Below are 21,977 nucleotides of genomic sequence, written 5' to 3'. Positions count from 1 at the left end.
ATCCTATGAGAGAGCACCCCGACACACAAACAACGAGCCAACCGCACATTCCCTCGCATACACATTGTATCCAACGACGGCTTGGAAGCCACGTTAAATTGCACACAAATTGCCCTTCTGGGACAAATAATAAACTTGAATCTTGAATCTTGAATCTAGATTAGACTCTGTCTTGTTTTTGTTTGTTTGTTTTACAAATTACAGATTTGGACCCAAAAAAAGTGAAAAAGTTGAGTTAAAAAGGACAAAACATTGACCACACTGTTCAATTACGAACTGATTCTACTGTGAACTCTCAACCTCCTATTCCCACGCCGTGGTAACCAGAACGCCAGAACCTTTCCAACCACCCCCCCCCCCCCCCCTTCACCTCCAGTCCTCTTCAAAGCCGGCCCTGACTTCAGTCTGTCGGTTTCCTCTGTGCGCCCGCGCCCGTCTTCGGCGCCTACATCGGTCATTAAGGATGTCAAAAAATACGTCAGAAGATCCTTCCAAGTCTATGCCGATTTTGCCCGTTAATTACAACGATAATGAGAAAAACGGGTGTTGTGTACGAGTGTGTGTGTGTGTGTGTGTGTGTGTGTGTGTGTGCGTGCGAAGAACACAATATCAAGTGATGTGAGAAGAATACAATGCCATCTTTGATCTAATGCCCACCCGCATTCAGGCACGCACACACACACACACACACACCTAATGACTCATAAGACAATAAGAACAAAAAACATCGGTGGAAAGTTGCATTCCCGTCCACAAAGAGGTATGGAGAAGTGGAGTGAGAGGGGACACGTACGTACGTAGGTACGTACACGCACAAACACACACACACACACACACACACACACTCCACTGCTCCAAAGCAGTGAGCTGTGACTCTCTTTTGACGACTAGAGAGTAAGTAACACGGCGTCGCCAAAAATACTGTCGCAAATAGAGTCTATTCAGTAAATCAACAACGACCAAATACCAATCCACCAGAAGCTCTTCAGAATAAGGCGGTGGTAAAAAAGCACGGTGGACAAACCCCTGAGAAAACAACTAAAACGAGCAGCGAGAGAGAAGAATCTATGAGAAAAGCCATTCCGAGAACGGCAAAGAAGTGAAAACAAAGTGAAGAGACTTGCGTCGTCGTCGGTGATGCGTTCCCCATCGCAATCGCCATTTTCTTTCAGAAACAGACAAACGACCTCGAAGGAAAGCAGCCAATGAAAGACGAGGAATTCGAAACGGAGCGGCGGACATCAAAGTGCACCTGTGGTCTTTTGTGCGAGGGCCCCCCGAGATACGCAGCTCGCACGTCCCGCGCCGTCCACACACACGTCAGCCCCTACGTCAATTCAACTCCGCGGCTCAACTCAGTTCGTTAACATTCTCCTCACGTGCGTGTGTGTACGCAGGAGTCCCTTAGGGTGTGCTTTGTGTGGGTTACTTCTGAAGAGGTACCCCACACACACACACACACACACACACACACACACACACACACACACACACACACACACACACCCCTTAAAACACACACCAGACTTCATTCTTCCACCTCACACACTACCAAGTTTAGATGCAGGTAGGAACCTTTTGTTCCCCCTATAATGACGGGGTTCGGCGTGGCACTCAGGAGCTGGAGTGGGGGGGGGCAATGTGCGTCACCCCCCACTCCGAAGAAAAGAGGGAGACAATAGAGATGAGGAGGGGGTGGTGGGAAGGAAGGAAAGGAAGGGAGAGCAGAGATGCCAGACGGAGGCAGAATAGAAGACAAACTCATTTAGCACCAGACGCCGCTGGACATCTCTGAGATGAGTTGATGTCGCGCTGTGGCGACGCGATGCCGGGCCCGGTATGCGCCGGGGCGGCTCGTTTTCCGACCCGACTTCAAGGCGGTTCCGCGGGGCTCTCCGTGCATTTGGGAAGTGACGGGAATTGCAAGCGAAAGAGCAAAGTCGCGGCGAGTCTCCTTGTTGACAGGTGGTTTGAATCGACTGTCTGTTGTGGGGGAAGCCACGATGATCGGTGGGGGAGGGAGAACCAGGAAGAGGTTTTTTACAGGGGGTTCCCAAAACACCGGCTATTATTTAGCCATCTAGTCACATCCATCTGGCCGGCTGCTTGTATAACTCAGTGTCACTAAATGTTCACACGGCCCACATTTACTGGTGACAACACACGTTTAGAATGAGAGTGACTAACAACAGTGTTGAGGCAAGTTACTTTCAAAATGTAATATACTACATATTACTAGTTACTTTCATCTGAATGTAATACGTTACTTTACAATATTACTGTCTATGTAGAGTAACTCATTACTTATTACACTACTTTTGCCAAAACAACAGCAGCAGCAGAATGACATCGCGGCCCCGGAACCATCCCGAAAAATATTGTCAACCGCCTTGAAGTCAGTGTAAACAATCCAAAATTCTAAATGTTATTATTTTCCTTTGTTATTGTCATCTATAGTGGTTATTTGCATAAAAACAGACAGTTTGATTAGGAAATGATTGTATATTTATTTAAATATGTGCCTTGATTAAAAAATGTTTTACTTAATTTGTAACTTGAGTTACTTGACAAAGTAACTGGTCGAAACCCAAAATGACACAGCCGAAGAAGACTGTGTCTGAGCTAAAAACTTTGGCACTTCCATGTGAATAATGGCTCGGTATTGGAAACTGTGTATTGATAACGTGTATATCGCGTGAAGCCATTGGAGCCGCGCATCCGAGACTCTGAAGGAAGAATGAGTGATGAGTCTCGCGCTAGCTAGCTGGCTGCTAGCTGGCCGCTAGCTACTTTTAGGTGATCGCTCGCCTCAAACTCGATGTACTTCGGTGATATTTTAATTCCGTTTTACACAAGGTGCAAACTACGGCTCTCGACTTGTCCACTGTGCTATTTGGGGAGTTTTTTTAAAGTAAAACGAGCCATTTAGAAGCGTATTGCTGACGTTCTCTTCCATGCCTGCACAAGCAGCAGACAGGAAACCGAACGGCTTGACTACAAGTACGGGTGCGACGAAGGGACAAAATAGCGGCATGCGATTAACGCGATAAAAAAAAAAAAAACGTTATAGTCGGCCCTTAATCGCATCGCGATTAACGCGTTAAGGCTGACAGCCCTAATCCTGATGCAGTGCATCCCTTTCAGACCGCGCACCGCGACACGCAGCTCCCGGTCTTAAAGGGATACACACACAAATGAGGGATATACACGCAAATGCTGCATCAGGTATCAATGGGTTAAAGAGGATTACGCAGTGAACGTTTAAAAGCCTCTGCTGCAGCGTCAGTGAGGAGCTCTTATTTGGGTAGAAATATATGCCTAATTAACATTATTCATCTACATACAACTATTACACAGTTATAATTATTGCCCATTGCAAATGTGTTCACTCACTGGGTGGCTATTTGATATTTTGTTCAAAAATGAATTGAAAAAAAAAGTGTATGAATATTTTTCATTTACTGAGACCGCTTATTATTCTGGCGGGAAAAACGTACCAATTGTAAATTCCTAGAAAGGCTTTTCAAGATATAGGGTGAGTAAGGTAAGCTTGGAATTTGTATTTGGATCACTTTTTGGCAGGCAGACAGAGCGCCAGACATAACGGTATTCTATGGCAGTGAACTGTGGAGCATTATTCTGCAGACAAAGAAACACACACACACACACACACACACACACACACACAGTGACTGACACGCTGACCCATAGAGCTCTATTTTGGTTTTGCCTGTGATGGTTCAATACACCGACCCAGCATGTGCCCTCTGCCACCCTCAGAGTGTGTGTGTGTGTGTGTGTGTGTGTGTGTGTGTGTGTGTGTGTGTGTGTGTGCGCGTGTGTGTGTGTGTGTGCGCGTGTGTGTGTGTGCGCAGTAACTAGATATAGGTAATCAATCTTCTTCCACTTCACAAACTGAGCAGTCTGTTTCCTATTAGTGTGTGTGTGTGTGTGTGTGTGTGTGTGTGTGTGTGTGTGTGTGTGTGTGTGTGTGTGTGTGTGTGTGTGTGTGTGTGTGTGTGCATGCGTGACTACCGAATAGGCAGCAGCAAAGCTCGTCTCCTATACGGCACGTGAAGACAGGAGCGAGATGGGGAGAAAAAAGGAGGAGAGGAGGAAAGAGGGAGGCAGACGGAAAGATGAGGAGATGGAAAGAGAGAAGGACAGTGCAAGAGAGAGGGGGAAATGTGATGTGACAGAGCGAGCGAGCGAGAGAGGGAAAGAATGAAAGAGAGAGAGAGAGAGAGGGCGAGATAGAGAAATGACAAGTGACAGGAGAGAGTTATGAAAGAATGACAAAGAGGTTTGGTGAGGAAAGTGTATTAGACTGTATAAAATCAGCCATTGTTTTGTGGAAGCCTTGGCTTTGGCATTTTGACCGTCACCATGATGTTTTCTGGAGCCAGCAGCAGCTACTGTACTGTAGCACGAGACCAGGGCTTTCCCACAGAGCCACAGCGCCGCCTGCTATTGGTCCAGTGGTCAGCACCGCTGTGTGATCACTGGACAGGCCACCTGTCAATCACACCCCAAAGCATAGTCTGCTTTATGCTGTATTTGACTCTAAATGGGAGCATCATTTACAGAATGAACACCATGCTGTATTGAAGAAGACTTGAAACTAGTCAGATTGAGACCATCAACTCAAAAGTGGTCATAAATCAAGTGAGAAGTAGGGTCATTATCCCATTGACTTCTATACAATCGGACTTCTTTTTTGCAGGCAGCCAGTGGAGTCGCCCCCTGCTGGTCATTAGAAAGAACGCAGGTTTAAGGCACTTCCGCATTAGTCTCGCAGTAGACTCAGCCCTCAGTCTTAATCCGTTTCACTCCTGTAAGACTGAGAATATTACTATTTAAATCTTTGCATAATGTTAGGTGGCGCTGTTGGAAGCCTTGCATCGGAGAACCAATCATGAGTGTTGTGGGCGGGCCTGCTTTCTGGGGGCAGTTCTCATGCAGAACCGGTGTCTCGCAAAACATCGTCGCATTTGCGGAGAAACATATTAATCACTTAGAAACAAACATAACCTGTTAATAGGACGTGTTTCATCCGGCCCCGGCGGCTAGAGGTCTTTCCCCCAGCGATAAGCCCGACTCCCGAGGCTACGTTACAGAGCCTGCTGATGAGTCACAGTGGCAAGCGGACCACTTCCGGGTAGGAAACATTATTGTAAAATAAACCACAGCTATAAATTTTGTTTGGAGCATATCAGCTTCATGCTGATATGCAATTATGCAACTATTTCTCTCAGACACGGATCCCAACTTCTTCAAAGTGCATCATCTAATCATTCGCGCACATCAAAGCAAACTACTTCCACATTTCGCTTCGTGCATTTGCTTTCTCTACATACATACAAGCGTTGAGCAGCTTGCAAGCCTGCCATTCTCGCTGTGTCTGTCCTGTGTGGCTGCTGCTCTCGAGCAGAGAGGGGAGGGGGTAAATCGGCTGTGTTTATTACGCTGGCGGCTTGACGCTGCTCTTAAGTCAAACGAGTGTGATTTATTGTGTGACAACTGACAAGCGAACTTATTTCGAGTTTTGCCGACCCCCCAAATAAGCTCCCCCCTCCCCCCGCCAACATACAGGCAAATTCGCTGATAGATTCCCACATGCGCGAGCCGAAGTGTGAAGGGAAATGTCCGATATTGACTTACAGGTAATTTTCCGGTACGCATGTGGGAAAACGGCTAAAGTAAGTCATACTCCGTTCAGGTCATCACTTAGCATTAACTTAGCTTACTGTCTGAAACACGGCCATGCAGAATTGCCACCGTGCAGCAGAAGAACGTGCAGAATTTCCAACGTGCAGTAAAACCTTGAGGCTATTGCAGATTGGAACATGAGATAAATAAATCTGAAATTACGTCAGCATCATTAATTCCATCCTCTATAATAACTGGTTGTTTGGGAATCGTCTGTGTCTGGAATGCCGCTTCCTTGACTTGCCGTGTAGTTCAGCTTTGGAAAACTTTCCACACCGTCCCACAATGCATTTCACCTCCGCCACGTCTGTTTCAGCAAATCATGATGCATTTCATTGGTCACATGTCTTGAAACAACGATATACACATCATCACTACGCGTCCGTGTTGTATCTGGGATGAAAGGTAAAAGGACACGCCCGTCATTTCAGTGTTAAAGGGATATATTATACACGCAAATGCTGCATCAGGTATCAATGGGTTAAAGGAAGGATACAACTATGCCTCGCTAAAACATGTTCAATCTGTGCAAATGAAGTTTAAAGGAAGAATAATGCAAAAAATACACATTCAGCGCCATAACCAACTTGCCTGCATGTTTTAATAAAAAGTATTGATATTTGGCACCAGTGTATGCATAATGTATCACAAGCAGAAGTATCACGATATATTCCAGCATCAATATTTTGTCCCACCCCTACCCTTCACTCTCCATCCCCCGCCCCCAAACGAACAGACTGACCAGAGGAGGCATACCCTTAATCCGGCTTCCCACCCGCAGACACGGCCAAGCCCGAGGTAACGCGGGGGCTCGCACCTGCAACCCTCGAGTTGGTAGGCAGGGAATCTACCGCTGCACTACCCACAGACGCCCCCATCTCCTCTTTCTATCCCCCTCATCTGCTCTCACTCCATCCTCTTCTGCCCCTCTCTCTTCCTCCACCATTACCCTCTCCTCTCTCTCTCCCCCCTTACTCATCTTGTTCTTCTTTGCCTCTTTTCTCCCTCTCTCCTCCACTTCCATCTCTCTCTCTCTCTCTCTCTCTCTCTCTCTCTCTCTCTGGGCATGTGGCAGCAGACAATAGCTCCATTGTGAGCCCGGTCCTCTCCTCCCTCCATCCCTCTCTCCCTCCCTCCCTCCCTCCCTCTGCCCCTTCTCTCTCTCCAGATCTATTTATTTTCACATCCTCGGTCGGGGCGAGCCAAAACGACGGCCGGGTACAGAGAGTTAGAGCTAATTTAGACCAGAGTGCAGCGGAGAGACATGCTGTCTGAGAGAGAGAGAGAGGGAGGAAGAGAGAAAGGGGGAGAGACAGAGAGAGAGAGGGAGAGAGAGGGGGGAGAGAGAGAGAGAGAGAGAGAGAGAGAGAGAGGGAGAGAGAGAGAGGGGGAGAGAATGAGAAAGGGCTGAAGCAAAATGAGAAAAATGGTAAGAAAGTGAAAAATGAGGGGAATGAGGATCACAAGTACACTATGCGCGTGCACACACATCCGCAAACACACATGTGTGCACACGCACACACACGCGCGCGCGCGCGCAAACACACACACACACACACACACACACACACACACACACACACACGCACACGCACACAGTCAGCTACAGGCTTCTGAGCCAAACATTTGATACAACATTGTAATCCCAGTATCAGTATCAGGACGGCCGCACCGCGAGGGCTACGAAAATCTCCCTTGTAATTAGTGGTTAGGGGAGTTAGCGGTTAGCTTCTTCAGTGACTGCAAGCGGATTATCTACCCCAGTGACTCCCGAAACGCGGTGGGAGGACCCCCGGCAGGGGTCAGCGAGGGGTCCGCAGACAAAACGACTGTGGAATGGGCGACGCGTCCGCTCTTCCTGTGCTGTACGTGGGGGGTCATCCTGCTTTTATAGAGTACGGCCAGCAGGGACAGCCATTTTTGTAGGTTTCCCCAGAAGTCCCTGCACTTCCTACGTGTAAAAGTCAATGGGATTTTTGAATGGGAATTTGGGTAAAGCGAAGATTATCTTGCTGAACAGAACGTTTGTTCATCTACTGTACTTTTGAGGATGTCTGCCTCTGATGACTAGCACTTCATGTACTATAGGTTGTTAGTGGTGGAGAAAGTCCTCAAACCCTTTTCCTTCAAGGGACACAGTTCAACCTGTCATCATCTACTCCCCCTCGTGCCAGCTGAAACACAGGTGAAGTGTGTCCATATAACACTCAGGGAGGCAGCCAGCACAACCCCAGAGAGAAGCAGCCAGCACAACCCCAGAGAGAAGCAGCCAGCACAACCCAAGAGAGAAGCAGCCAGCACAACCCCAGAGAGAAGCAGCCAGCACAACCCCAGAGAGAAGCAGCCAGCACAACCCCAGAGAGAAGCAGCCAGCACAACCCCAGAGAGAAGCAGCCAGCACAACCCCAGAGAGAAGCAGCCAGCACAACCCCAGAGAGAAGCATATAACACTCAGGGAGGCAGCCAGCACAACCCCAGAGAGAAGCAGCCAGCACAACCCCAGAGAGAAGCAGCCAGCACAACCCCAGAGAGAAGCAGCCAGCACAACCCCAGAGAGAAGCAGCCAGCACAACCCCAGAGAGAAGCAGCCAGCACAACCCCAGAGAGAAGCAGCCAGCACAACCCCAGAGAGAAGCAGCCAGCACAACCCCAGAGAGAAGCAGCCAGCAACAACCCCAGAGAGAAGCAGCCAGCACAACCCCAGAGAGAAGCAGCCAGCAACAACCCCAGAGAGAAGCAGTCACAGCACAACCCCAGAGAGAAGCAGCCAGCACAACCCCAGAGAGAAGCAGCCAGCAACAACCCCAGAGAGAAGCAGCCAGCACAACCCCAGAGAGAAGCAGCCAGCAACAACCCCAGAGAGAAGCAGCCAGCACAACCCCAGAGAGAAGCAGCCAGCAACAACCCCAGAGAGAAGCAGCCAGCACAACCCCAGAGAGAAGCAGCCAGCAACAACCCCAGAGAGAAGCAGCCAGCACAACCCCAGAGAGAAGCAGCCAGCAACAACCCCAGAGAGAAGCAGCCAGCACAACCCCAGAGAGAAGCAGCCAGCAACAACCCCAGAGAGAAGCAGTCACAGCACAACCCCAGAGAGAAGCAGCCAGCAACAACCCCAGAGAGAAGCAGTCACAGCACAACCCCAGAGAGAAGCAGCCAGCAACAACCCCAGAGAGAAGCAGCCAGCACAACCCAAGAGAGAAGCAGCCAGCACAACCCCAGAGAGAAGCAGCCAGCACAACCCCAGAGAGAAGCAGCCAGCACAACCCCAGAGAGAAGCAGCCAGCACAACCCCAGAGAGAAGCAGCCAGCACAACCCCAGAGAGAAGCAGCCAGCAACAACCCCAGAGAGAAGCAGCCAGCACAACCCCAGAGAGAAGCAGCCAGCACAACCCCAGAGAGAAGCAGCCAGCAACAACCCCAGAGAGAAGCAGCCAGCACAACCCCAGAGAGAAGCAGCCAGCATTGCCTTCAGTTGTACTGTACTGAAGTGAATGGTGAGTGGTTTTCTCTCCAGTTGTGCTGGCAACCTCCCAACAATGAAAGTCCTCATTCTTTCAGTGTTGTATTATTGATGTATTAACATGTCACCGTCTAACAATGTAACGGGGGCACGGTGGAACAGTGGTAGCGTTCTTGCCTCACACGCTCGCCTCACAGCAAGAAGGTCCTGGGTTCGATTCTCGCCTGGGACTCTGTTGACACTGGGGCTATGTCTCCCCACCCCTCGACGGGATAGCCCACCAGGCAGGTGGGCTATCCCGTCGAAAGGGCCTTTCTGCGTGGAGTTACCCTGGGGGTTTCCTGCATATATAACCCCCCACTAAAAACATGCAGGAGATCGTCGTTTCGTTTGACCAGTGGCGGTTGGAAGAAGTTGGTCCCCGGGCGCTCCTGGCCTGACAATGGGTCAAAAACAGAGGACACATTTCATTGTGCCTCCAATTGCATGTGTGTGTGTGTGTGTGTGTGTGTGTGTGTGTGTGTGTACTGGCTGCAGTGCACGTGTGTGCATGTGTGGTGTGTCGTCTGTGACGAAATAAAAACGGTTTAATTTCATATTTGATGAGCTTATCGTGTGTTTTGAATGTAAAACCTTATTCTGGAAAGTAACTAGATACATCTGGTCGAGTAAAAAAATTATATTTCCAGGTAAAAGTAGAAAGTCTCACCAAATCTAAATACTCAAGTTAAGCGCCAGTACCTCCAAAATTATTATTAAGTACCGGTACAGTACTTGAGTAAATGTACTTATATACTCATAGTTTCCTACCAACAGCACTAGAATAGTGATTTAACCTCCACACGTCATATTCAAGGACAGACATCTCTATCTGGTGCGAGTTGTTTTCACATGGGGAGCAGTGGCACTGTACAGTATGTATCTGGGGGATCCCTCGCCAAAGGTGCTTGAAAATCCCAGTGGTCACCCAGCAAGCAGCAACAGTCAGGATGACCTCTTTATACGAGTAAACCACTATCCTCTACTGACATCTACAGGACAGCAGAAGAAGAGTAAACCACTATCCTCTGCTGACATCTACAGGACAGCAGAAGAAGAGTAAACCACTATCCTCTACTGACATCTACAGGACAGCAGAAGAAGTCCCTAACATCCCCTCCAGGCCAGGGTCATTTTGTGGCAAGGACACGGTGTAAAACAGGGATTGTCAACATTTTTCATATCAACAAGGACCCTCATTTATTTGACCCTAATTCATTTTGTCTCTCTTTTACTGCACTTTTTGCATTTTAGGACCAACTGCCACGACTGCAATCATTCACGTTTCATCTGCTTTTACATCAACACCTTTACTATGTTCAACTCCAGCAGACATAAATTAAGCTGCACTAGACAAGATGTTATGTCAAAATTCAGCCATTTTTATCAATCTATCAATCTATCAACAGGTAAGAGTGTCTCACCCCCACTGATTGAGAGCCCCGCCCCCTTGGTTGTGCCCAAATCAAATTGTGGCTTCATGTATGGTCACGTCTTCATACAGAAAGTGATGGATCCAAACTGAAGAGTTCAATCCCATCAGGGCCGTCTGGGTTTTGTTTGCCTGGATTATTATAAATATTCGTTTTAATTTTTGAGGTCGAGACCCAGAATAATCCCGAGGTAGGATTTCCTGTCTCTCTACCGGCACATTCTTTTGTTGCTTTCCTTTTGTATGTTTCCATTTTTAAATCTGTGCAAATAAGTCAAACCAAACCAAACTGGTGCGTCTGAGTTGTGTAGAGGTAAAAGCACTCCCCTTAGCACCGCATAGACCGGGGGTTCAATTCCCGAACCAGCTGGACTTCCGGCTTGGTCAGACGTTCCTCCAGACACAGTTGGCCGGTGGGGTATGTGTCCTGGTCGCTGCACCGGCGCATGTTCTGGTCAGTCGGAGTGGCTGTTCGCGGGGGAGAACTGGGGGGGGGGGGGGGGGGGGGGGGGGGGGGAATAGCGTGATCCTCCCACGTGCTACGGTATGTCCTGCCGGTGAAACTTCGAAACGCTGTTGGATGAAAAGAAGCAGGTGGCGACTGCAAATGTATCGGAGGAAGCATGTGCTAGTCTACAACTCTCCCCAGAGGGGGTGGAGCAACGACCGGCACAGCAGGGGGAATTGGCCAAGTAGAATTAGGGAGGAAATGGGAGGAAAAACCGAAAAACCAAAGACTTGATCAAATAAAATAAAAAGCGATGAATCCAAACTTAACACATTGAGTGCCACAGCGCTTCAGTAAAATTGTCTGGAGCCTGTGCCAGATTCACTTCCATTCAGTTGAAAACAGCTATAGAATTTTTTCTATTATGGCTATATTAACGGGGCTGGACTTTAATGAAACATTGAACACTCCTGCTTCTTCCAAAGAAGAAATTTTGTTTCTAGACAGTTCCATTATGAAATGACAGCCTCTCAAAAAAGTGCACTTTCAAGGGTTTTCTGTCGTTTTTTTTTACTTTCCAAGATATAGTCCCTTTTATGAATACCTTTTGCACTCTAATTTCGAGCACATTCACTGACTCTGGCTGGTGTTTTCTGATGTGGTGGCGTGTGGTGTGGTTTCTGTGGTGTGGTTTCTGTCCCCCCCCCCCCCCCCCCCCCCCTCTCCACCCCCTCTCCACCCCCTCTCCACCCCCCCTCTCCACCTCTGAGCTGCGGGCTCCTCCCCACACGCACAGAGTTTGTTTTTTCGACTCCGTTTTTGCCCCGGACAGATCCCAGCGCCCATCAAGGAAATGATGCGCGCTGGCAAAACGCGACTGAACGAAAAGGCTTGGCCGTTCGGCTTCGGATGCTGGCTTTCTAGGAAATCGTGTGGAGATAGATAGAAGCATAAGAGCTCAGTTGTGAGCGCGGATGCAGCCGAGCCCACTCTCCGCTGTAGACAGAGCAATATATACGGCTCTGGCAGAAAGCATGCATCGGTTTCCACGGCTTTCTCCGCTGTCTCCTGTACAAAGTAAAGGATCTGAGGTGGGTGGAGCAGCTCCTGTGACGATGTTTAAGGTGGCGCCGTGTGATCCCTTGAAGGGATTCATGCTCACTGGCTAGGTACGACCTTAAACAGCAGAATTATGGAATAATATGAATTATGATTTTAGGACGTCCACAGACGTCCTTGGCACTCCTCGTTACTTTTTTTTAGGACGTCCACAGACGTCCTTGGCACTCAATGTGTTAAAGGAACACTCCGCCCATTTTCAACCAGCTTTGTATCATTAGAACATCAGTAGTATATCAGAAAACTGTAAACTGTTTTGAAGTCTGTCATTTAATTTGACAGTTATTGAGTGTTAAAAGTGTGGACCAGTGACATCACTGGTCCACACTAAGTCAAATTAATAACTCATTAACTCAAATCAACTCTCAATAACTGTTCATCATTCATCTAGTTTGACAGTTATTGAGAGTTGATTTGAGTTAATGAGTTATTCATTTGAGTTAGTGTGGACCAGTGATGTCACTGGTCCACACTTTAACACTCAATAACTGTCAAATTAAATGACAGACTTCAAAACCGTTTACAGTTTTCTGATATACTACTGATGTTCTAATGATACAAAGCTGGTTGAAAATGGGCGGAGTGTTCCTTTAAGAGTTCAATCTGATGCATCTCCTATACAGCACTGAGCAGAGACAGCTGGACTCAGCAGTGTGACATCTCCTCCTCTCTCGTCTCTTTGGTTTGGTGTAAAGCATCACAGACGGGCCAGGTTGAGAAACTCAAGCGAGCTGTGTGACATTTACTCAGCTAACTTTACAGGATTTCTGGATCGCTCAAATCTTTCAAACGTTTGCCTCTCGCTGCCATCTTTCACATCTCCAGACTGCAGCGCATCATCCGCCGCGCTGAAAAGGTGGTCGGGTGCAGCCTGCCATCCCTTCAGGACCTACACGCTGCCAGGATGCTAAAGCGCTCTGGGAAAATCCTGCCCGACCCCTCCCACCCAGGTCATAAACTCTTCAGGGCCCTCCCCCATGGCAGAAGACTGATGTCTGGCAGTACCAGCACTATAGGGGTGCTCCAAAAAATCCATTCTTGAAAGGATCGCAATTCTTAATGCCACGATTCCTGGATCGATTCCAAACTCCCAAGAATCGATTCTTCTTCGTATTGTTAAAAAAAAAAAAAAAAATACAGTGCACCTGAACGCAACATGCAAGATACCGGCTGAATAAGTGTCCAAATGTTCATGTCATTTGTGTACTGTACTGCCACGGTGCCACCACCTCTTGCACTTAACACGTTCACTGCCAATGACGTGTTAATCCACGTCGTTGATCCACGATTCCTGGATCGATTCCAAACTCGCAAGAATCGATTCTTCTTCGTATTGTTAAAAAAAAAAAAAAAAAAAATACAGTGCACCTGAACGCAACATGCAAGATACTGGCTGAATAAGTGTCCAAATGTTCATGTCATTTGTGTACTGTACTGCCACGGTGCACCACCTCTTGCACTTAACACGTTCACTGCCAATGACGTGTTAACACGTCAAAAAAAATCCAACGGTTGACTGCCAATGACGTGTTAACACATTCACTGCCAGACGTTTTTTTTTTACTGTAGGTAGGTTCTGCCAGAGGTTTTTTTTGAGGATTCTGGCTCATCTTTCAAGACCCGAGGATTCTTTTCTGCTAAGATTTTGTGAACACACAATATCTCAAAAGAACTAATAGAATGTGTGCTTTCTCTGTCTAAAAGAGTTAGTTTGTAGAGTTAGTAGTTATGTAAGCATTAGCAGTTGAATACAGCATGGTTTCAGCGTCAGAAAAATTATTCAGAGATAAACGGCTTTTTGTGAAATTCGATAGAACAGTCACTTTAACCATTCATTTTTGGCATCAGTAAGACGTCAGACATCTAAAACAATAGTTTTGAACAGTAATTTCCTCTATAACAGCAGGAAACCCCCCTCTGCTTCCAACTCCTCCCTCCGTGGGCGTTCTTCTTGGCTGCAGCGGCCGTGTCACAAGCTTGTCACCAGTCTCACTGCTTTGCTGCTGCTGCTGCCTGTCTGCGCGGCCGCTGTTTGAGGAAGTCTGGATGGACTCGCTCGCTTCTTGGAGTTTTGGTTGAGAGCTTTGATGAAGCTTTTGCGATTCTGGTCATATTTATGCTGCGTGTTTCAAAGTGTGTTCCACCTGTAATCTATTATGCAAATTTGCAATCCCGCATCGCCAGCAATCAGCGCGAAAACGAAAGCGTTTTCGCCAATCCATTTTCATGAGAATGGCTGCTTTTTGCTTGCCTTCCCTCTAGTCAGGAGAGCACTGTCGCCACTTAGTGGGTCGGTGGAATGGGTTGTAAACGTTCGGTGGCTCCAATAATTATATAAGAGATGTAAAAGGGTTAGATGCACATCCCACGGTCAAAAAAAAAATTAATTTTTTTGACGGAGTAATACGTCAGTGGCAGTCAAACCGTTGGATTTTTTTTGACGGAGTAATACGTCGTTGGCAGTGAACGTGTTAAACACGTCAAAAAAATCATTTTTTTTTTTTTGACGGTGGGACGTTGATCTAACCCTTTTACGTCTCCTATACCAATATTGGAGGTATTGAATGTGTCTAATCTATTTTACCGACCCCACTAAGTGGCGACAGTGTCTCCAGACGAGAGAAAGCAAAGAAAAAACAGCCGCGGGGAGGAAGCCATTCTCAAGGAAATGGCTTGGCGAAAATGCTTTCGATTTCGGCTGTGAGCTGGCGGTGGGCAGCAGCAGCAGCAGCAGAGCGGAGTACGCCTCAAGATTGGAAGAAGGGGATCGCGAAGGAATTTCTCTCCCGTGTCTAACCCCCCCCCCTCGCCTCTCCTCTCCTCTTCCCGCTCCTGCGATTCCCCTCTCTTTTTTTGGGATCTGTGAGGCAACAGAAACTCGCCTGTGACAAAACACTGCAAAGCCACCAGAGACACACCTACGGAGGGAGGAGTTTGAAGGAGACACACACACACACACACACACACACACACACACACACACACACACACAGTATACACACTTGCCCAAGGGCACCCATAATCACAGGCACGTGAGGTGGTTCTAAAAATCCATTTATCTCAAAACTCTCTGAAAATCTCTGAAACCATGCTGTACTCAACGGCTAATATCTACATAAACTACTAACTCTACAAACTAACTCTTTTAGACAGAGAAAGCACACATTCTATTAGTACTTTTGTGAACTTTGTGTTCACAAAGTCCAAGCAGAAAAGAATCCTCGGCTCTTGTAAAATGAGCCAGAATCCTCAAAAAACCCCTCTGGCAGAAGCTACCTACAGTAAAAAAAAAAAACGACTGGCAGTGAATGTGTTAAGAACTCTGGTTAATGTATTCCCCCCAAAATCTTTAAATCCTTCTCAAAGTCTACAGATCCCCCCCAGCCTATAAATCCATCTTATCTGAAGAACATAAGGGGGAATTCCCCCCCTAGTTTGCAAAATTAATTTAGGCCCTGACTGTAATACTTCAGAAGTTGAATTTGAAGTTCAGCATTAATAAATTTGTAATTGTTTGTCTTAGATTTACCTTTGTGTGTTATTGCAATATAAAACTACATAATTGAGAATCGATTCTAGATTCTGGAATCGAGAATCGTTGGAATCGAGAATCGATTCTGGAATCGGATCGTGACCCCACGAATCGGAATCGGATCGGAACGTGGCTTAGCCGGATCGGAGCACCCCTAACCAGCACCTCTCGATACAGGGACAGCTTCTTCCCAACTGCCATCCGCCTCTTCAATGAGACCCGAAAGCTCCCCCTCCCCCCCCAACCCCCCTGGGAGCACAATAGGCTCTGCAACGGGCTGGGGTCCGCACCATGCCATACCCTCCCTCCCCCCATTATATGGACATTGTCCCATGGTCACTAACCCCCCCCCCCCCCCCCCCCCATTATGTCTCTTTAAAAGACTTCTCACTTTGCACTGTATAATTTGATTGTTTTCTGTAATTGCTTCATCTTCTGCTGTTGATGTGACCGCTGCGCTGCATACTGCATACTTGCACCAAGTCAAATTCCTAATCTAATTACTCACTATGGCGAGCAAAATTAATCTTGGAAAAACAATGAAACTTTTGAAGCCACAAAACAATTTCGATATTGGCCAAAAGTCCCCAGGTTACTAATAGTGGACGCATCAAATGTGACATGGAGAATGGTATAGGAGTGATTGTGCAAGCCTTCACCACATGGCGGTCAGTTCTCGCTCGGTCTCCCTCCTCTCGTCTGTCACCAGGCCATTTCTTCCTGATTCATTCCCATCCCAGCCCTCCATCCTGCACTTCCATGGTGCTGCATTCCCCAAATAATGGGAGGCACACAAATAAACAAGAGGCCTCCCTTTGAGCTATGGATACCACAAGAGGACACAAAGCACACAAACACATATATAACTTCCTTGGCCTTGGAAAACAGAAAACAATGAGGTCAGTGCTGAAAGATAGGGTCTGGTGTGTGTGTGTGTGTGTGTGTGTGTGTGTGTGTGTGTGTGTGTGTGTGTGTGTGTGTGTGTGTGTGTGTGTGTGCGTGAGTGCGTGTATGCGTGTGACTGTGCGCACGCGCGTGTTCATTGACAAGCCACGGCGTCTCCCGCAGCGTCTACATGCTTGTTTACTGGCAATGGGACCGCAGAGCAAGACACACACACACACACACACACACACCCACACACACACACACACACACACACACACACACACACACACACACACACACACACTCTAAAGCTGCTTCTGATTAACAGAGAGAGAATGGAGAACAAAACCAATTATGTTATATAGGCCGATAGGCAAGCCAGTATATCTATACAGTTCTTATCAAGTCCACACTAGTCTATCTCGCGTGCCAGACTCTCTCTCTCCCTGCACCGGGAGGGAGAGAGTCTGGCTGGTAATGCCTCCACTCTGGGCTAGCGGGGGGAAAAGGCTCTGTTACCTTTACAACCATCCACCTTGAAAGTACCAAGCAGACCTGCTTTATTGCACAATCCAAATCTTCGTCAAAACTTGCCATTTTCAGCGTGTAGCAACGAGCTAGCGTTGTTGTTGTTTCACAGCGACGGAGGCATTTGAGATGGACAGATTCGACACGCAGGGAGCGGAAAGGGATTTTCTTCCGCTGCCGACTGAAATGGTCGGCACCAATGGCAGAGCTTAGACCCACAGCCTGCTTCCAGGCAGTCACACTAAGTGCATGGATGCTTGCACACTAGGCCTGCACAATACGAGGAAAATCTGTGCGATAACATTGTTCAATATAGCGATGATGATGATACGACTTGCGATAAATAAACAAATATTAAAGTATGCATATTAGCTATACAGTTCCTATGTCTTTCTGCTTTAATAATGCTAACATAGACCCCAAACATAGCCTGTGCCCACTGAATAAAGAAATGAAATACACACTGACTCTAGCTGAAACTACACGGAGCGTGTTTGGGCTTTGGCAGAGGGGCGGAGCGCACTGTTGCAAGGGAAAGGTGTACGCTGGATTTACAACACAAGACAAAATGATCAGATGCTGAGGGGGAATGCATGACGCATGTAAATAAAACCACTTTTGTTATTCATTGCGTTTCAGGCAGTCTTTGCGATGTGTTTATTGCGCATGTTCATATAACACACACACACACACATGATTGTGTAGGACCAGTGGAGTTGTAGTACTCGTGGTGATGGAAGTGATTGTGTAGGACCAGTGGAGTTGTAGTACTCGTGGGGCATATAAATCAACTAGAAGTGCACTCAGAGAGCACAGACCTCCACCAAGGCCAATAGTCCAGTCTGCCCTGATATGCAACTATTTGTGAGTCGGATCAGATCCGCTCCAACATTTAATGGCTTCTTCCTTGGCCCATGGATGGTCCTTCCATCAAGGTTCATGAAAATCAGCCCAGGGGTTTTTCCGTAATCCGGAACAGACAGACAACGACATGAGCCGTTTTCCCACATGCGCTTTTTACCGCTAAATGACCGCAACGCGGTCTAATGCCTTCATGTGTGAAAGTTGTTTTCCGGTATAAGCGCGACCCCGTCATCGCGGACATTTCACCAGTTTCGAGCCAGTCAGAAGAGCGGTATGCGCGATCAGGGACACAAGTGTGAAACGTGTCAAGTCATTTGCCGGTCCTTCTCATGGGCGAGGTGTACACACGTTGCTTAATGTTCCAGCGGGCATAATCTAATCATTCGCGCACATTAAAGCAAACTGGCGAAATGATCTTGTGATAATAAGAGCGGTATGTCAGCTTCATGTGTGGGCGTGCCGATTTCCCCCTCTCCCCTCTCTGCTGCCTGCTCGCTCTCTGGCCAGTCCTTAAGTCCTCCTCCTTCAGTCAGCAGCCCGACAGGGACACAGACAGCTCTGAGAGTCTTGCAAGCCGCCCAACGCTTGTTGAGAAAGCAAATGCACAAAGCGAAATGTGGAAGTATTTTGCTTACGTTGCAGACAGCGAAGGCAAGCCCGGACACATCAAACGAAGCCAGTCTGTAAAAAGTGCGTCAACGCGACGCAGGTGAACGGATAAACATCGAAACAGCCAGGCTATTTCTCTCAGACACGGATCCCAACTTCTTCAAATATTTCAGTTCAAAGACTGGTTAGCGAATGTGAATGATACAACATACATGCCCTCTTAAGACAAACGAGTGTGATTTATTGTGTGACAAGCAAACTTATTTCACCATCGGAGTTTTGCCGACCCCCAAAATAAGGAGGATTCCCCATCCAAGTGCACATGTCACTCCCCACCCGCTCTGCAGTGCCGCCCCGCCCCCCAACATACAGGCAATTTCGCTGCTATATTCCCACATGCGAGCGCTCAGGTGTGAAGGGAAATTCCGGGAAATGTCCGATATTGACTTACAGGTAATTTTCCGGTACGCATGTGTGAAAACGGCTATGCAGACATGCAGACAGACAGACAGACAGACATTAGGGGTGCTCCGATCCGGCTAAGCCACGATCCAATCCGATTCCGATTCCTGGGGTCACGATCCGATTCCAGAATCAATTCTCGATTCCAACGATTCTCGATTCCAACGATTCTCGATTCCAGAATCTAGAATCGATTCTCAATCATGTAGTTCTGCTCATACCTTTCACAATAAAAGCCCCTGCAACACGACCGATTTGAAGACGTTGAATTATGTCCCAAAGGTTTGTAGACAATAGAACCATTATGGTTTGGGTTAGGCTTAAATGACCAAAACGTTGAACGTGACTTATGATTGAAATGTACACTTTGAACACGTCGGGACTCGAACTCGGGTCTCCGGCATGAAAGGGAAGCATTTTATGCCTCAACCAGCTCATCCTCTACAGCGTTAGCACGGCCGGGCTTATTTACATGTTCCACTCCCTCTGCGTTGAGTTCTGACATTACGTGGGTTATATATGACTTACAGTGCATTAGCTTTAGCCTTTTACAGTAGCATTTACTTTTTTATAGGATTTAGTATGAACAGTGAATGAACTACCAGTGAAACTTTGTGTGTGTGTGTGTGTGTGTGTGTGTGTGTGTGTGTGTGTGTGTGTGTGTGTGTGTGTGTGTGTGTGTGTGTGTGTGTGTGTGTGTGCGCGTGCGTGCGTGCGTGCGTGCGTGCACCTGCTTGATGGCGGTCTCCCCTATCTTGTCGGAGTGTTTTCGGATGCTCTCCAGGAAGTCCCTGAGCTGGGACATGGCGGTGTCCCGGACGTGGATCCTCAGCTTGGGGATGTTGTCGGCCATGATGGAGCAGAAGCGGTACTGTCCCGCCCGGGGGAGGCACGTGTGCTCCAGCTGCTGGAGGGTCCGCAGTGCCGGGTAGTACCTACACGCACCCAACGCACGTGCACATACACACACACACGCGAGGGGTTAACACTCGACAACACAGCACACGACAAGCAAAAGATGAGAAGTTGCTAGTAGACGTTCACAGAGTCCAGCAGTGAAGAGTCTGTGCAACTCAGGGATGCAAAGTCATGGAGAGTGAAAAAGGTGACAGATACCAGGGCAGACATCAAACCCCTGAGAAATCCTCCTATTTCGAGATGAAAAAGATGAAAAAGGAGACTGTCACCTAAAGATGACTAGTTTGCATCCCTGGCAACTGCTTATATTTCAAAACTGACTGAAGTCCATTTCATTCATTTATTCATTCATTCACTTTCTTCAGGATCATTTACCTGTGTCATTTCATCATCAATAAAACAGCACCACATTCATTTATAGAGCTGCCGAAAATAATCGATTCAGAGATGCATCGCGATGCTTAATAGGACGATTCTGAATCGATTAACAAATATCAAAAATCGATTATTAATTTTTTTTTTTTTTTTTTTTTTTTTTATAATCAAATAAAATAGAATGTAAGTACATGCAGTTGTTTATTTTAATTATGGATCATAATACAATGCAATTCCAAATGCACTTTTATTTTAAAAGTAGCCACACAGTGAGAAAAAAGAAAGTGAGAAAAAATAAATCATGTATTGCGGAAAAAGTGATTCATCGATTTAAGATGCATCGCGATGCATCGAGATGCATCGGAGATGCATCGAGATGCATCGTATAATCGAATCGAATCGAATCGTAGACTTGTATAATCGAATCGTATCGAATCGTGAGATCAGTGAAGATGCACAGCTCTATTCATTTAGAGACAATAGTTGAATGATGACTGTAATCAAACAAGACTATCAGTGGTGAACCTGTCTTGTCTGGGTCCAGGCCTTTGACTCTGTCCCCTCCACCGACTTGAGTGATCCAGGCCTGGCATCGTGACATGCAACAGCGGATTCACGCGTGAAAAATGATTGGTCCAATAAGCGCCGGGGGGGCACTGTTGTCTGATGATTAGCCAATCGGCGCCATAGGCGGGACTAACGGCGTTGTTAAACTACTGTCAAGAACTACTGTCAAGCTGTCCGCCCGAACCAAGGAAGTAATAAGAACAATGGCGACTGCTATAGACGAGATCAAAGCTGTTCTGAATCGATTAAAAGTGCCAACCATCCGAACACCACTCTGCTTTGAAGGCACTTATGACACGGTCATGGCTACGCACGCATCAGTGTCGACTTTAAATGACATTAGATTCAGGTGGATACGTCCACTATTGTGTACGTTTTATCATTATATCAGTCCAATTTGACTCATTTCACTCAATTCATTGTCTAATTTAATAACAACAGATGATACGTGGGATTTTAGCAATTTATAACAGCTATTTCTCCATTTTCCAGGTAAGAAATGTGCTTGTTCTTCCATCACGTTGCCCTACAAAAGGCAAACAGCAGTAGCTGTTTTTTTTTTTTTTTTTTCAAAAGTCAAACGTCATAACATACTTTTGTTTTCCAGTTATAGGACGTCCTGTAAGCACCCAGGTATGACACAGTCAGAATAATAGTAGGTACATGTGCCGGAAGGAGGGGAAATTACAGACACACAGCTAAAACACTATGGGCTGACAGAGCCATGAGTAACAGCATGCGCACACACACACACAGAGAAACACGCCTACAAACATGTGCACACACACACATAGAGATAAATACACACAGATACACCTCAGGGACCTTGAGCAACACAATATTCCCCTAACACTGCACACCTCTCTCTCTCTCTCTCTCTCTCTCTCTCTCTCTCTCTCTCTCTCTCTCTCTCTCTCTCTCTCTCTCTCTCTCTCACAGCAGTCGGTGTTGGCTGACCTCCCCCTGCTCTCTGCGCGCCCGACAGCCGCGGGACGGAGGGAAATAGAAAAACACACAAACAAACGAC

The 21,977-nt window shown here is 47.2% G+C and overlaps 1 protein-coding gene across 1 annotated transcript in view; it reads right to left on the bottom strand.

Moving 5' to 3' along the window:
- The window catches only part of LOC310779533 (exocyst complex component 6B-like), a gene marked incomplete at both ends in the record, with an annotated part of 81,181 nt that overhangs the window by 14,162 nt on the left and 45,042 nt on the right, over positions 1-21,977 (bottom strand). Inside the window, one exon of the mRNA XM_083640059.1 lies at positions 19,821-20,025. Within this exon, the coding sequence (XP_083496185.1) occupies positions 19,821-20,025 (205 nt within the window). The remainder of the gene's footprint in view (positions 1-19,820; positions 20,026-21,977) is intronic.

This window comes from Poromitra crassiceps, assembly GCF_964638095.1.
Source record: "Poromitra crassiceps genome assembly, chromosome: 7".
Lineage (NCBI taxonomy): Eukaryota > Metazoa > Chordata > Actinopteri > Beryciformes > Melamphaidae > Poromitra > Poromitra crassiceps.
Note: the sequence above shows the minus strand (reverse complement) of the source record. Positions and strands in the feature narration are given on the sequence as shown.